General features: G+C 37.9%; 1 protein-coding gene across 1 annotated transcript in view; it reads right to left on the bottom strand.

The window, feature by feature from the left end:
- Positions 1-15,330, bottom strand: part of CFI (complement factor I) — a 37,263-nt gene extending 21,933 nt beyond the window's left edge. Inside the window, exons 1-3 of the mRNA XM_022567126.2 lie at positions 15,159-15,330; positions 2,746-3,025; positions 752-905 (exon numbers count right to left, since the gene is read on the bottom strand). Of these exons, the coding sequence (XP_022422834.1) occupies positions 752-905; positions 2,746-3,025; positions 15,159-15,215 (491 nt within the window). The 5' untranslated portion in view covers positions 15,216-15,330. The remainder of the gene's footprint in view (positions 1-751; positions 906-2,745; positions 3,026-15,158) is intronic.
- Positions 15,331-17,784: the final 2,454 nt, after the last annotated feature.

The following is a 17,784-nucleotide window of genomic DNA, read 5'->3' as shown; positions in this document are numbered from 1 at the left end:
TTGTCATCATATGGAGACATTCTCTCTCCACAATAAACTTAAATGGTAAATCTATATAAAAAAGTTAAACAAAAGCGAACTAATATACTCATTAGGAATGTAAAAAAAGAAACTTCTAAATTATGTATGAGTCAAAGAAGAAATTATATTGAAAATGAGAAAATATTTTGAACTGAACAATAAATAAAATATCCACTTATAGAGAGTTATGGCATGCAGATGAAGCATTACCTAGAGGGAAATTTGTACCTTAAATGCTTACATTAGAAAATAAGAAAAACTAACAGAATTAGAAAAAATACAATAGGGAAAAGAAGAGAGAGAGCCAAAGATAAAAGTTAATGAAAATAAAGAAACAAAAGAAAATTTACAAATACAAAAATCAAAAACACTAATCAAATAGACACATCTCTGCAAGGTTGAGAAAAAAAAGAGAGAAGGCATATATAAACAACATTAGGTATGAAGGAGTGGACGTAATCATAGGTGAATAGAGATGATGATGAATGTATTTGCAAGTCTACAGATGGGCAAAGGATTGCATCCAGATACCTGAGCAAACTTTGGGTGCTCAGCAGTGTTCTAAGTGCTAGTTGAGCATAAACAAACTTCATCCTCACGACAGGCAGTTAATATGCTCAGGTTACAGTTGAGGAAGTTGAGGCACAGAAAGATAGGGTAATCAAAAATTTAAAAAAAGTTGGAATAATCAAATCAGCCCTGGGGAAATTCAGTGACACGAAGCACTCACAGTGGAAATCCAAGGTCAAGGCAGGCCACGTTGGCCTGTGTAATGCTCCAGCTTTTTCCACACACAAACATTTTTTTATCTTGGTCTACAAGTTTTACTTCAACAATTCCTTCTGAATGTCCTTTTTCATTCTCCAGGGAAACACTAAATTCTTCTAAAATTAAAAAAAAAAAAGAATGAGCAATATTCAGGCACTCTTCCTCCTCTTGATTAAGTCTCTAAAGTAATAAAATACATAATTTCTAATTAACTTTGAACACCATGAAGATTTTTTTCTTGTTTTGGCTGCGTTGGGTCTTCATCTCTGGGCACGGGCTTTCTCTAGTTGTGGTGAGCGGGGGCTACTCTTCGTTGCAGTGCGCAGGCTTCTCATTGCGGTGGCTTCTCTGGTTGCAAAGCACGGGCTCTAGGTGCACGGGCTTCAGTAGTTGTGGCTCGCGGGTTTAGTTGCTCCGCAGCATGTGGGATCTTCCCGGACCAGGGGTTGAACCCGTGTCCCCTGCATTGGCAGGCGGATTCTTAACCACTACGCCACCAGGGAAGACCCACCATGAAGATTTTAACCAATGGTAAGCAATCATTTTATGAGGGCTTATTATGTGTCAGTGGCTATGCTACCCAGTTGTAAAAAAAAGTACTATAAAATCCTCATATCAACCCTATGAAGATTAGGGTGATATTTATCCCTATTTTTACACATGAGGAATCTAAATTTATCCATTTTTATACATGAGATTAAGTTACTTGCTCAAGGACTGAAGCCAGGAATCTGAACCTGCTATATTGATCTGACTCCAAAATCCGTGCTCTTAAAAGTTAGCCAAGCAAATAATGAAAATGTAAGAAAGGTTTATGTATTCTATTCTCATATATTTAAGACATTTCATGCCTCAAGAGAACAGAAGTCTGACCCTGACAAAATAATCTCCACAGTTGCTTTCGTCCTCTCCAAGAAGTAAGAGAGATGGACCCAATCACGGAACTTTCTTCTTCCTCTTCCACAGTACCTTAACATCTTAACTCAGCAATACAAAAATATTTGGGCTACTGTGTGCTGGCATACAACATGGTAACTCTAAAAAGAATGTTTTAAGCATTCTTCTGTAAATTCATGAAATGTCTGTGATAATTCATATCAGAAGACAACGAGCTTAAGGTTTGCTGTCATAGCTAAAATTTCATGAGCGCTCTCTGTGTACTAGTCACAGAGCTTTACATACATCATGTTATTTAATTTTCACAAGAGTCTTATGAGTTAGGAACTACTGTTACTCACATTTTACAGATGTGAAAACTGCATTCCAGAGAGGCCACAGAGTTTGCAGTAATTGAGGCGGGGCTTGGAGGGGCTTACAACTAAGTCTGACTGACAGTGAGACCCTTAAATCTTAAGCACTCTGCTCATCTACATATTAGGGTCCCAGACCTCCTCACTACATTAGGCACCTGGATGAAGTCTTGACAAGCTCTCTGATCTGATGTGCCAAGTTTGCTAGTTTGGAGTATATCCTAGGCCAGCAATGGCCTGAGCTAAACCTTGGATCAGGGCTGATGGGTTGGGGCTAGGGAAAGGGGTAGGGACTGGTGGGATGGATGCTGGAAGAAATTATTGGGGCTGGGGTTCAAAGGGGTTCCATATCAGTACCAGTCTCATGCAAAGCCCTTTTCACTGGGTTCTGAACCAACTCAACAGCTCTGGGAATAATCCCTTTAGCCAAGCAGAAGTGAGAGTGGGGATAATTTTGAAGGGCTGGACAGCAGAGAATGGCATAGGCACTGAGGGGAAGGACCAGCCTCAGGGCCTCATGCTCTAGACTCAAGGGCTGGCTAGATTCTGATGATCCCCTAATTTCTTTAGCTATCACCCCAGTTACTAGTGAGGGTCTAGAGAAGAATTTTGAGTTGTCGTCATAACATTTCATAGGAAAAGTATTTTCTAATAGAAAATATAGTAGACAGTTTTCTTCTTACAAAATAAACTAGGCTTTTCCTACCTTCACCTGTGCATGTTCCTGTTTTTAAAAACTTTGCCTCTGGACGAAGACATTCAAAACTCTTTTGCTGACAGTAAGTTGGGTAGCTTTTCCCATTAACTGAACACACCCTGGTACCATTCTTTGGGCACTGATAAGGAAGTTTACAAACACAGGTCCCGTCGATGCATTTCTGCCATGGTTGGCAGAAGACTTTATTGCAGGAGAGACATGTGTGTTTTTCAGTTAAGCACTTTTTCTCCACGAGATCCTCTTGAGATGTGTCTGATGTTGAAGTGGACTATAAAGCACAAAATAAACATTAGCTTAGCAACAAACTAAAATCTTTTTAAAGATGAATACATGAGCTACAAATGACCAGTGATACATGGGTATTCAGATTCATCAGTATCACCGTCCCAAAGAAATGCATACAGTATAAGACATGTTTCATCAGTGATAATTCTCTGTGCTGATAAGGGAAGCGTGACAGGTAATTTTTAAACTCAAATCATGGAAATAAATGTTGATATAACCTTCTTCAGATGCTGTGTACCAAAAGCTTCCCCTTCCTGGAATTTATTAAAAATAGAAAAATAGTCTAAACATATGTTATCAGGACATTATTTAGGTATACTATGGCACATTAAAAAAGAAAAGATGAATACATGAAGGAAAGGAACAAAACAGACTCATATACCCCACAGTATAGATGAGGGTAATGTGGTCTTGTGGTTTTTAGAATCAAACAACCCTGGCTTCTAGTCTCAACTTGGGCACTTATATGGCCTTGAGCAAGTTACTTACCCTCATGAAACATGTTTCCTCATCTGTAAAATGTTTCCTTCTATTTTGCAAGGTTATTGTAAGCATTAGAAATAAAATGTGTATAATGGTTGGCAGGTACTAGGCATGAAATCAGTGGGAGCTGTTATTATTCAAAAGCCAACATAAAATTCTGCCTTTGAAGAAATCAATGAATCTCTACAGTTAAGTTAAGGAGTAGAAAATTTGGTGGTAATTATAGTCTCATGGAATGAATTGAGGAATGAAATCGATTAATTCTATTAATAAATGCAAAACCATTTGCTAAACTCCTATTTTGTGCAAAATCCTGCTAAGATGAACATGACATGGACTCTGTCTTCCAAGGGCTTGATATCTAGACAATAAGATAGAAACATGCATAATAACTGGGGTAAGTGATGTAACAGTCATACAAATAAGATATAGTATTCTTGGAAATCCAGAGTGCAGAGAACAAGTATTTCCGGGGGCATTTTTTTTTTTTGGCTGCCCCCTGTGGCATGCAGGATCGGGTATCCCAACTAGGGATTGAACCCGTGCTCCCTGCAGTGGAAGCACAGAGTCTTAACCACTGGACCGCCAGGGAATTCCCTCCAGGGGCATTTTAAACAGCCTCATGGGGATCTGAGCAAGGTGAGGAAGGTCAGGTGTTAGCAGAGGGTAGGTGCTAGCAAAACACAGGAGGAATGGTGCACAATGTATTTAGGGAATCCTGAGCAGTCCCAAGTGAGGGCTTGTGTGCTTCAACTGGGATAGTCATTGATTAGGAAACTGGGGAGGAAGAGGAAGCAGGAGTCGAGCAAGAAAATGATTTGGAAAGACACTTGAACAAGCAAAAGCAAGAGGACTGGACAATTTAATGCATGTAGGGGTTGACAGTAGAACTAGATTTTGAGGCTGAGTGTTAGTAAGGATGTATAATGCCATTAATCAATATAGATATTAAGTTAAGGTAGAGAATTATGAGTTTGGCTTGGGACCTGTTGATTCTGATATGCCTGAAGGATGTGCATTTGGAGATATTTTGTAGAAAAGGGAAATGTGTGTCTGAAGCTTGGAAAACAGACGATTCTCTCATTCATCAATTAATTCACTAAATGATTTAGTAAGCACCACTCTGTGCCAGGGAACAGCCTGAGGCTGGGGTCAGAGGGATAAAAATCCCTGCCTAAGGAGTACACCAACCAGAAGGGAGACAGGCAAGCCTGACTGACAGTTTCCCTGGTAGACGTGGGCCGGGGATGCCATCAGGACAGCGGTCCCATGGCCTGACTAGGAGGCTTGAGAACATCTCCAAGAACAGCTGATGTCTGGGATGAGCACTGAGAGCATTGAGGAGTCAGCTGGCAAGGGTGGTGGGAGGTGCTCCGGACAGGACTGTGAGAACAAGAACAGCAAGAACAGGGAGCCACTGAGAGACTAAACAGTGGAGCAAATTTGCATTTGAGGAAGATCTTTCTGGAGATCAGATCAGACAAACAGGCAGGAGGCCAATTAGACCTGCAGGAATCCAGAGGAAATACAATGAAGGCTGGGAATAGGTCAACTGGGTCAAAAGCCAGTTGTGGAAAGTCAAGGCTCTCTCTCTGTCCCCTAGACACCCCCCTTTGGAGGATGGGCATCCTTTGGTCCAGTCTCCCCAGCCTCCAGCCATAACACGCCCCCCCCACCTTGCTCAGTGCCCTCCAGCTGCAGTTAACAGCAAGCTGGGGCAGAAACAAATTGAACGATCTTTAAGGGCTATGATGAAGACAAATAAAAACCAGTCATTTAAAAACCACACAAAAATTTGCAAAAGCTGTGAAAGTCATTCTATCCAACATGCTTTTCAGTAAACTTTATCAAATAGCCAGGAAGTTTGACAAATTTGCCATTAACTACACTGGTTTTTGACACACTGATCTAGAATAAAATCTAGTAATTACATACTTTTCATGGTTCCATGTACCTCTTTTGTAGTACCTATTAGAGTTGACAGTTTTGTAATTACTTAGCTCCTGTGTCTTCCACTGACAAAACTGAAGTGCCCTGACAGCTGGGACTGTCGGCTTTTACGTATCGCCTTTCTACTGAAAGAGCAATACTCTAATTGGGTGCAAGCGAAAAAGCTTGATTTTTTTCCCCAAACTTATTCCTTTCTGAGGTGTCGTTTTTCCTTGATCTTTAGAAAGAAACTTGGGCAAGTGCCATCAAGTTTTCAGTCACTCTTAGATTAGAGCAAAAATGAAAGATTAAAAGAATTTTGGTCCCAGGAACAGTCATATATAACAGTCATATACTACAATGTCCAGTTCTGGGTAATCATTTAGACTCTGACTTTCATTTCAGTTGAAAGGTCCTTTCTCCTAGCTCAGACTTTCTTCAGGGGCATGGTGGGCCTGGTATTCATTGAATGAATGGTGAAAAACAAAAACAAAAAGAGAACACTGAGGAGAATTTTACATTTTAGGAGCTGAAGATTTTAGGAGCATGGGCTCTAGGCGCATGGGCTTCAGTAGTTGTGGTATGTGGGCTCAGTAGCTGTGGCTCGCGGGCTCTAGAGCACAGGCTCAGTAGTTGTGGCACGCGGGCTTAGTTGCTCCGCGGCATGTGGGATCTTCCCAGAGCAGGACACAAACCCCCCATGTCACCTGCATTGGCAGGCGGATTCTTAACCACTGCACCACCAGGTAAGTCCCAAGCCTAGTATATTTTTAAACAACAGGTACTTTTTAAACAACCCCCCTATAGAACAAAATTATTTTCAGTAAAAATCATGAAAGAAATCAATAATAAATTATAGAGAAAAATTTAAACAGCAAATATTTTCTTTTATTGAAATTTCATATATAAATATATACAAAATCATGCTTGTGAAAAATAAAAAAGTAAAAAGTAAAATTCATAGTATAGTACAAATAAGGAAAAAAGTACTAGACAAATATTTTAAATTACATTCATATACTTAATGAAAAAGGAAAAACTATACCTATATATAGGCCTGTTGCAGTAATGAATAATAATATTACAGTTTAAGAATAATTAAATATATTAATAAAAATAATAAATTTCATTTTAAAGATACTGAATAGTATCAGTATCTTTACCTAATCTGATATTTTACCTAATATTAGGTAAAATATTTCCTGTATGAACTACTGTTTGCACTCAGCAAACAAAAATATTATACCTTTCAGGCTGCATTGTCTTTACTATTTTATATTTTGAAAACAAAAATTCCAAATGGCCATTAGAATGACAAAACTGAAAAACTCAACTTTTTTTCTTTCTTCATTCTTATAATCGCTGTGACAACACTTTATTTTGAATCTATTATAAATTCAGGAAAACGTAAGAACATAGAGTTTGAAGATGAACTATACTTGAAACGAATTTGAACAATTCCAATGCATAATACATATGAGACTGCCTATGTCAGGGTAGAACTGAAAGTTGGCTGAATTAACTTCCATTTTTAATACAATGTCTATTAAAGAATAAGTTTCAAAAAGTGCTCATTTGAAGTTTACATTTGTATTTTAAAAACTCAACCTCAGCAACCCCAGCAATTGTTAATAGTGCCATCTAATAAAATAGCCACTAACCAAAAGTGGATATTTAAATTAAAATTATTAAAATTAAATGGGAATTCTTCTGTTTCTAGTCAAGATAGACTTATAAGGGTACCAAAGCTACCCTAGTTCTTATTCAGCCTAAACCAATCAAGAAATGGACAAAATACAGACGACAGTGATTTTCAAGACGCTGGACGTCAGGCAATGAAGAGTAGAGATCTCTGAGACTAAAGAAACAAATGAGGTAGGTGAGCCCTACAGCTGTTCCATGTGATTTCCTTCAGAGTTCCCAGACTGTGGTGCAGAGAGGAGGAACTTGAGCTGAGCCCAAGGGACTTCTTGAGGAGACAAAGCTGAGAGTCTTGGGAGACCAAGGCAGCTATACTTCACAGAATAAAATACTGGAAACAAGGAAGTGGCATAGAGAGAGAACTTTGTAGCTCTGTAGACGATCCCCTTTTAATTGTTCAGCTGAGTATTTATCAGCACCCAAATGTGAAGAAACTACCAGAGACTGGGGAAAGAACCGCCCAATAGAAATCAAGGTAACAGGGCCCACGCTCAAACAGTGCCATGAATAGTGCTTGTTCTCAACATGGAAAATTTCATTATTCATGGGGCTTTGGAAGGAGTACAAAGAAGGATCTTGCCTCAGTAGTATGGAACAAATAGTCCTAGACTGAGCATTTTTCTGGTCCTACCTATGAATGCTCAAAAGCAAGACCTGAAAGGATCAAACTGTTTTCAAGTAACTTAACTGCATCTCAGAACAAAGCTCAAGAATATGTATAGGAATACAAAAATACCCAGTATTTAACAGGATAATATTCCTAATAGCTGGCATCCAATAAAAAATACAGGCATGCAAAAATACAGGAAAATATGACCCACTGTAAGGAGAAAAACTAAATTGATTGAAATTTACCCAGAATCCTTAATATAGATGTCAGAATTTGCAGGCAAGTATATTATAATATTTATTATAACTGTATTCCATATGTTCAAAAAGTAGAGACAAGAAAAATATATAAGAGATCCAAATTGAACTTCTAGGGATGAAAATAACAATATCTGAGATAAAAATACACTGGATGGAACTAACAACAGATAGGACATTGCAGAAGATTAACAAACCTAAAGATTTATTAATAGAAACTATCCAGAATGAAATGTGGAAGTAATGAGAATTTTTTAAAAAGAACAGGGTATGAGTGAGCTGTGGGACAGGTTCAAGTGGTGTAGTATACGTAGTATATGTGTAATTGGAGTTCCACAGGAGATGAGAATGAGATGGGAACAAAAATGTTATTCGAAGAAATAATGGCTGAAACTTTTCCAAATTTGATAAAAATTATAAATCCACAGATTCAATAAACTTAATGAATCCCAAGCAGAAGAAACATGAAGGAAACTCCACCAAGGCACATCATCTCAAATTGCTCAAATAACAACAGTGAGAAAATCTTTAAAACAGCCAAAGAAAAAGACCCATGTGCAAAGGCACAAAGGTAAGGGTGACAACAGAGGTCTCATGCAAGTGAGAAGACAGTGAACCAACATTTAAAAAATACCAGAAAAAACCCCCTGTCAACTTATAATTCTATACCCAGCAAAAATATCACTTGAAAATTAAAGCAAAATAACAACCATTTTAGACATACAAGAGTTGAAAGAACTAATCACCAGTGTATCTGCACTACAAGAAATGTTAAAAAAAAAAAAAAAAGAAGTCCTTCAAGCAGAAGGGAAATTATCCTAGATGAAAATCTGTAGCTACATGCAGGAATGAAGAATACTGGAAATATCTGGAATTTTTTATATGGGGGTGGGGAGGAGGTAGCCGTTATCTCTGCTTTGTACCTTTTCTTGTAGTATCTTTGACTTTGGTATCAGAGTAACATTGACCTCATGGAATGATTTAGGAAGTAAGTTTTCTCTCCTTTTTGGGGGGGTGGGGTGGGCAAAAGAGTTTGAGAAGATTTGGTGTTGTTATTTGGTAGAATTCACCAGTGAAGCCATCTGGTTTTGGACATTTCTTTGATAGAAGTTTTTTCTTTCTTTCTTTTCTTCCTCCCTTCCTTCTTTCCTTCCTTCCTTACTTCCTTTTCTTTCTTTCTTTCTTTCTTTCTTTCTCTCTTTCTTTCCTTCTTTCTTTCTTCCCTTCTTTCTTTCTTTCTTCCTTTCTTTTTAAATCACTGATTTAATCTCTTGTTACATGTCTGGTCAGATTTCCTATTTCTTCTTGAGTTGGTTTTGGTAATTTGTATGTTTCTAGTAATTTGTCCATTAATCTAGGTTATCTAATTTGTTGGCATATAATTGTTCACAGTATTCTCTTATCATTCTTTTGATTTATGTAAGGTCAGTAATAATGTCTCCACTTTCTGATTTTATTTATTTGAATCTTCTCTGTTTTTTGTCAGTCTAGCTAAGGTTTGTCAATTTGGTTGACCTTTTCAAAGAACAAAATTTTGGTTTGATTTTATTGTCTTACTATTTTTAAAATTTTTTCTGTTTCTATTCAAATATTTATTACTTCCTTCCTTCTCCTAGCTTTGGATTTAGTTTGCTCTTCTTTTCTAGTTCTTTAAGGTGTAAAGGTAGGTTATTGATTTGAGATTTTTGTTCCTTTGTAATGTAGGTATTTACTGCTACAATTTTCCCTCTAAGTACTGCTTTTGCCAATCCCATATGTTTTAGAATGTTGTATTTTGTTTTCACTCATTTCTAAGTATTTTCCAATTTCCTTTATTATTTCTTCTTTGACTACTGGTTAAGAGTATGCTGTTTATGTTCCACATATTTGTGAATTTTCCAGTTTCCCTTCTGTTACTGATTTCTAGTTTTATTCCATTGCATCCTTTCACTTTCAACCCATTTGTGTCTTTGGATCACAAATTTGTCTTACAGATAGCATATAATTACATCTTTTTTAAAAAAAATTCTACCAATCTATGCCTATTTATTAGAGAACTCAATCCTTTTACATTTAAATTAATTACTGATAAGAAGGCCTCACTTTTGACATTTTGCTATTTGTTTTCTGTATGGCTTATACCTTTATTGTCATTACCTCCATCTGCCTTCTTTCATGTTTAGTTGATTTTTTTGTAGTAAACAATTTTGATTTTTTTCTCATTTTCTTTTCTTTTTGATTATTTAAAAAAATACTTTCTTTGTGGTTACCATGGGGATTATACTTAACATCTTAAATTTATAGCAGTCTAGTTTGAATTCATACCAACCTAGCTTCAAGAGCATATACAAACTTTGTTCCTGTACAGTTCCATCCCCTTTTATGTTGTTACTGTTATACGTTACATCTTTATACATTGTGTGCCTGTTAATTTATAATTTTTAAATACATTTGTCTTTTAAACAGTGTAGGAAATAAAAAGGAGTTATAAGCCAAAAATAAAATTACATTGGCTTTTGTATTTATCTATGTAGTTACCTTTACTGGAATTCTTTATTTCTTCATATGGCTTCAAGTTACTGTCTAATGTCCTTTCATTTAGCCTAAAGGACTCCCTTTCTTGTAGTGTCTTTCTTTCTTCCTTCCTTCCTTCCTTCCTTCCTTCCGTCTTTCCTTTTTCTTCTTGTAGTGTGTTTCTTATAGAGCAGGTATACTAGCACCTTCATCAGCTTTTGTTTACCTGAGAATGTTTTAATTTCTCCTTCATTCTTAAAGGATAGCTTTGCTGGATATAGAATTCCTGGCTGATAGTTCTTTTCTTTCGGCACTTAAAAAATGTCATCCCATTGTCTTCTGGCCTTTATAGTTATTGCTGAGAAAGATGCTGCTAATCTTATTGAGGATCCTTTGTCCATGATGAGTTGCTTTTCTCTTGCTGCTTTCAAGATCTTCTGTTTTGTTTCTCGGCTTTTAATAACTTCATTATTTTGTGTCTTGGTGTGGATTTCTTAGCGTTATCTTTTTGGGGACCAGTAAGCACCCTGAATCTGTAGATTTATTATCTGTTATCAAACTTAAGAAGTTTTTGGCTATTATTTCTTCAAATATTCTCTGACCCTTTCTCTCTTCTCCTTCTGAGATTCCTATTTTGTATATATTGATGGTATCATACAGGTATCTTAGGCTCTTATTCTTTTTTCTTTCTGTTCCTCAGATTGGATAATTTAATTGAACAATCTTCAAGTTCATTTACTCTTCTGCCTGCTCAAATCTGCTATTAAAACCCTCTAATAAGTTCTTTGTTATACTTTTCAGTCTAATTCCTTTTATGATTTCTGTCTCTTCATGGATATTCTCTATTTGTTCATACATCATCCTCCTGGTTTCCTTTAGCTCTTTGAACATATTTAAGATAGTTGACTTAAAGTCTTTGTCTGGTAAGTTCAAAGTCTGTTCTTCCTCAGAAATAATTTCTGTTAATTTTTCATGTGAATGGGACATATTTTCTTGTTTCATTACATGCTTCATAATTTTGGGTTGAAGACTGGATATTTTGAATATTATAATGTAGTAATTCTTGAAATCAAATTCTTTCTTCTCCTCAGGGTTTGCTTCCCTTGCTTTCTGTAGATTGTAGCTGTTTGTTTACTAACTTTTCTAAACTGTTTTTGTAAAGTTTGTTTTTTTGTCTTGTGTGGTCCCTGAAGTCTTGGTTCCTTTACCTTGCATTCAGCTAGGGTTTAGACGAAGATTTCCTTGAAAACAAGGAACCAGAAAGAGAGAAAGAGAAAGGGAAAGGGAGAGAGAGGGGGAAAGAGCGAGAGAAAGAAAGAAAGAAAGAAAGAAAGAAAGAAAGAAAGAAAGAAAGAAAGAAAGAAAGAAAGAAAGGAAGGAAGGAAGGAAGGAAGGAAGGAAGGAAGGAAGGAAGGAAGGAAGAAGAAAGAAAGAAAGAAAGAAAGAAAGAAAGAAAGAAAGAAAGAAAGAAAGAAAGAAAGGAAGAAAGAAAGGAAAGAAAGAAAAAGGAACCTCTCAAATTGAGAACAACAACAAAAAAACTCCCCCAGGTTTGCAAATTGGCTCTGTGCTGGGGCACTCCTTCAATGCTTAGCCAGGACATTTACAATTATGTCTTAGCCTTTACTTCATGCTTCCACTGAGCCTGGAGGTATAGGCTTAGAGTCTTCTTAGATGTTTTCTGAGCTGCATCCTGCCCTGGGCATGTGTGCTGCTTTCTAAATTCCCCAGTATACACAGGGACTTTTGAATGCACTAATTTCGCATTGAAACTTTTTCCTTCCAAGCTTTGGCACCCTATTGTATGTCTCAACTGTAATCTTTTGTCCCAGGTGGCTGTAGGTTGTTTTTTTGCTTGCTTTCTAATGTATTTGAGAAACAGTCTGCTGGCTTTCCACTCTGAGTTCCAAGTTAGATGAAACAAAGACAAGTACATTGTGTCAGTCTTTCAAGTAGCCCCTGCGTAGGTTAGAACAAACACAGTTCTTTTTAAATAAAGTCTGCTCTCCTCCTTTTAGAGCTAGGGACTAGAGTTCCATGCTGGGAATGTGGACTGCCATCTTTAAGGCTGCCACTGAGTTGGGAACAGGGTGGGGTAAGGGCAAGTAGAAATGCCACAGTTTTCCTACCATTTTTAAATTGCCTTTTTCCTTCATTCAGCATTCACTTGGGTGCTGTAGGCCTCTGATAACTGGAGTTCTGACGAAGGTGGTTCTGAAAGTTTGCTTGATTTTTCTATTTTTTTGTGGAGGGACAAGTGTTTGGATTTGCCTACTCTGCCATGGTTGCTGACATCACTCTACATTGTGTGTTGCCTCCTGTGCATATCCTCTTTCCAGCATTTTGTCACTCTGCTGAACATCACCCTACTTCTTTCCTTCCAAAATACTACCCATATAAGCCAAGGTTTGCAATATGCTTGTAGGGTAAAGTAAAAATTTAAGGTTTCAGTCAGGGATTATGTCACAGCACAGTACTATCACTGTAGGTAACCATATTGACTGAAATATCTGGCTTCCCAGTTCTTTAATATCCCTTGGTTATTGATACAGCAGCCACTCCCTCTGTGCTCTGAGTTTCTCTCCCATCCTTTCCTAAGTTCCCTTACCTCTTTGTCTGGGTAGGTTCAGTAAAACCAGAATTCTCATTTCACTATTCAGAACAACTTAAGTCTAACCCACTGCCAGCCCACCCCATCATTGACATCATTGATTCAATGACATAATCCACCCATCATTGATATATAATGGGTGGATTATCAGTACATCAAAATGGACTCCAAATTGGTCCATCAGAATGTTTTGATATAAAAAGGGAGTGGGGCTTTTTATTCTCTAGAAGGAAACCTGCTCCCAGCTTTCAAAATAACGTTTCTCCTAGCTGTACATATTTTATTTCATGTTGAAAATGTAGATATATTTTAAAACTTCTTTGAACACATTTATGTTGTCTCTATGGTAACCTCCATTTTAAAATGGTTATTTCTCAGCAGGTGGGATAAAAAATCATTCCATTTTCTTTTATAAACTAATATTTTAAGAAGTTCTGGAATTTTCACAAATATGATATTAACTCTTTTCAAAATGCTGTTTCTTAAAGGAATGAAGACAACTTTATTGTTGGATGATTTTCAGTAAAAGAAAGAGGCTCTTTTCCTTTGTGTAAGTGAAAACTACTATATTCAGGTTTTTTTTGTTTTTTCCTGTTTTTTGTCCAGGAATCCAAAATGTGGCTGAAATATCTTTTTTTCAAAAAACAAATTTTTCTTGTTATAATGTAACATATTTATTTGGTATTTAAAAAACAAAAATAAAGAATGAATAAAACAGAATTTCTGAACTCTGAAAATTCATAAATGCATAAAACATAAAATAAAAATCACCAACAATCCCATTACTCAGAGATACCAACTGTTATTTATCTGATATACATTCTTCATGAAATTTTAAATTGCCATTTATATAAGCAGTTATATGTGTGTATTTGTGTGTGTGTGTGTATTTTTCTCTTTAACAAAAATAAGATTTTTAGTGAGGGCTTTTTTGTTTCAATAAATATAAAAGCACAATTTTAATGGCTACATGATAGTTCATTTATAGACTACAATAATTTAATCGATTTGAATCAACAAGCACTTACTTTACCTCCATTTGTTCTGTACTAAAAACATTGAATATATATTTTAGAAGTTACAAGAAACAAAGTATATAATTCTGATTTCTTAGGTAGTTTTCTTTAAATATTTGCTGCTATAAACAAGCATTAAAACAAATTTTGGAATTGTTTCAAAACTCTTTGATCACAAAAGCAGACAATCATCAATAAGTAACTAAAATGTCTTAAACATTTCTAACTTTAATAGATCAGCTTTCAGACTGCCTACAAGCTGTCATTTCAGTTTTATCTCCTTGAGTTGCCTACAAAGTCTCTACTCTGATCAAACAGGTTTATTCGTCTGGAAGAGCCCAGTGCTGTGCTATCTTTCTGCCATAACACTTGCTGCTTTTTCAGGCTGAAAAGTCACTTCTTCCTTCTCTCCACTGATCAAATCTAATCCAGAATTATAGGCCTAGCTCAAATCCTATTTGACCCATAAACTCTCCCTGACCTCCTAGCAGGAAGGGACTTTTCCTCTCGTAATGTCTCTTGGCAGATAGCATTTGTACCATTTTTTGGTACAAAGGAAGAAAAGTTCCTTCTCTTGTGTTTTCATATATTATTTAAATTTTGCTTATTTCCTCATTGGCATACTTGTATCGTCTTTCTACAACTGTACCAAACGGTTACTGAAGGAAGAGATCAGTCTTGCCATTTGCCCAGCACTCTACCTTGCACATAGATAGAGGGAGCTTGATAAATGTTTACTGATTTAATAATTACTGTAAATATAGATCTATATTGGTAAAATTCTCATTCAGTTCAATTTCTATGCACAGAGAATAGCATATGAAAAAGGCAATTTCTTAAAGCTCTTTCATCAAGATGTTAACATAAAATCTTTGTTACTGACTAGATACTGTCATTGTTGGCAACTGAACTATGTGATTCTTAAGTCAAAATAGTATCCTTAAGATGTTTTCTGTATTTTTATAGTATTTGAAATATCTACTTAAAATAGTTTGCATAGATATTGAATTACTTACCTCACAAACACTTAAGCAGAAGCACAAAAGTAACAGAACGGCATGAGCAGGCTTCATGTTGGAGACAATCAGGGTCTGTATCTCTACTGTGGACTCGTCTGCACCTCAGATATTCTTTTGAAATTTAATTTTTAACCTCTGAAAAAATATTTAAAAAGAGCACGCCTCCTAAAGAGCTTTGTACTTTTGAACTCATGTAGATTTTGGCAAAATTTCAGAGTTTTACCGTAACTGAAACCAAAAAAGGCCTCAGTAAATGGCTGAGGGACTGTGTTTCCTGAAGAGGAAACTGATGCCCCACCTTGATACTGAACAATGCCTCGTTCTGTTTTCTAGAGAAGACAGAAATCACTAGAAGAAAGTTCTTATGTTTTGGTAAAATAGAATTATATATTTTTCTTTAAGGACAAAAACTAGGAAATGGTAAGAGTAAAAGTCCATCATATGGAAGGTTATGCCGAATACATTAGAAATCCTCACCAAAACGCTTCCTTTCATTCACAAGTTGTTCTGTGATCAAATCATTTTCTCTAAGCAGAAATGCTGTCAACAGTTTGGATTCTCCTGAAGCAGATGTGAGACAGAGTTCGGGGTGTGAGATACTTATCAGGAATCAGCTCCTGGGAAAGGAAGGGAGGAGAAGCAGGAATGAGCAGAAAGAGAAATCAGACCACAATGCAGGCTCGACAAAGCCTTGCCCAGCTCACGGGGGCCTCTGGAGCAAGAGTGGCCAGTCACAGTGGCCCTGGGTCGTGCAGAAATGGCTGGATCCTGCCTGCCTTACTCAGTCACCTGGTGAGGGTTGCCCAGGAAATGCTTGCGCTTAGGTGAGGCAGGTCTCTGTCGCTGAGGCAGACCTTGAAGGATCTGACAGTTAGTTGCTGTCAGAAGGAAGCGTCAGCTGACCACACACTTCACGGCCAGGTAGCCAGAACTTCCTTGAAGGCGGATCTGGGAAACTCATCTCCCTGTCTTGCAGAGTCTACCATCTGCACCTTTAGACCTACTTTCCATTTATGCTTCAAGGGCGGCTCCTTCAAAACTGCAGGGGACCTTTCTTCCTGAGAGATTATTTAGGAGAGGGAGGTTGCGGAGAGGGGGAGGGGAGGGAACTGTAGCCCCTGCCCTTGCAGTTGACCTTGGGGCTGCAGTTGATACTCACCCCCTGCCTCCTTCCTATCCATTCTAGATTCCCTTCACCCTGAGTTTCCACCTCTGCTGACCTCAGTGACTTACCTGGTGGGATGACCCACAACCTCTTCCAGGAGTTATCCAGCCCCTGATTACCATTCACTTCTCAGACCATTGTTGCTGTTTCTATCCCTTTACTGTCACAAGAGACACCTGAGCAGCTCATATGGTTCCATACACATTTCTCCCTACCCTCATTGTATAATAGCAGCCTAACTTCCTCCGAAGGATCAGGGTCAGTTACTCCTGTCAAGATGGTGACACCTCCTCTTTCCTGCTGGTCCCCAGACACAAGCAGCTCAGTGTGCACCAGGCAGAAGGTTCACCTTATAATTCAGTGGGATTCCTGTTGTGCCAAAGGACAAAAGTGTGCTTCCTGTGAGGAACAGACCTCAGAGTACAAAGTGTGGAGACAAGAGCACACAGCCTCCAGGTGGTCATCAGAAGTGATGGTGAGTGTGGTTATTCCTGCTTCTGTTCCGTGGCTCCCAGGCCTGTGTCTTCTCTCTGTTGGGGATACAATGCATATACTGCTTCCTGGAGGATAACACCCAGTCCTCACAGAGTATTGCCTTTAAGTAGCACCTCAGCTTGGCATTCACCAGGCTACTCCAATGCTCCGTAAGGCTGCCAGCTTCACAGTGGTATAGTATGTGATATGACCAGTGGATTGCATGGTCATAGGCCCACGCTCACATCTCCTTTGCTATAAAGTGGGTTCCCTTGTCCGGCAGGATGTTATACGGGATCCCCTGTTGGAGGATTAAATATTCTGTAATCCTTTAGCTCATGATCCTGAGGCCCTGCAGACAGAAAAGGTACATCCTTACCCACAATTTATGTCTATTCCTGTGAGAATGTACCACTGGCCTTTTTAAGATTGAAAGAACCGAATGTGTCAATTTACCAGCAAGTAGCTAGCTGGTATCCTTGATGAACTGTGCCATCTTGGGAGTTCAGTTGTGCCATCTTGGGGGCTTGGTATCCTTGATGAGTTGTGCCATCTTGGGGGCTCAGCATTGGTCTCTGTTGCTGTCAGATTGGACATTGGTTGATGGCAGTAGCTAAAGAAACCTTCAGGGTCCATGCTATTGGCCTCATTGGTATCTTCCATCTCTGCCACCATGGCCACTTTATTCTTGTGCCCATTGTGCTAGTACTGAGGTGGTTGATGACTGAGATTGGCTGATTATCAATTGGCTGAGTCATTTTGTTGATTATTTATTACTTTTCTCTGGTGGATGTTCTCTGGTGGGCATTAACATGTGATAAAAAGATTTTTACAGTTCAGCCCTACTCCTATATGTACATCCACGTTTCTCCCCTTCTAGAAACTGTGATTCCGTATATAGTCTAACCTTAGGCCACTTATTTTTCCACACAAAGTGGAGAGCCAGGTGTGCCACCTGAAGCTCTGCCCACGGGGATGACTTTC

Source organism: Delphinapterus leucas, chromosome 5, assembly GCF_059928025.1.
Source record: "Delphinapterus leucas isolate spDelLeu-1000000601 "Yukka" chromosome 5, BTC_Dleu_Yukka2, whole genome shotgun sequence".
NCBI classification, from domain to species: domain Eukaryota; kingdom Metazoa; phylum Chordata; class Mammalia; order Artiodactyla; family Monodontidae; genus Delphinapterus; species Delphinapterus leucas.
The sequence above is the reverse complement of the archived record's forward strand: the minus strand, read 5'-3'. Positions and strand labels throughout refer to the sequence as shown.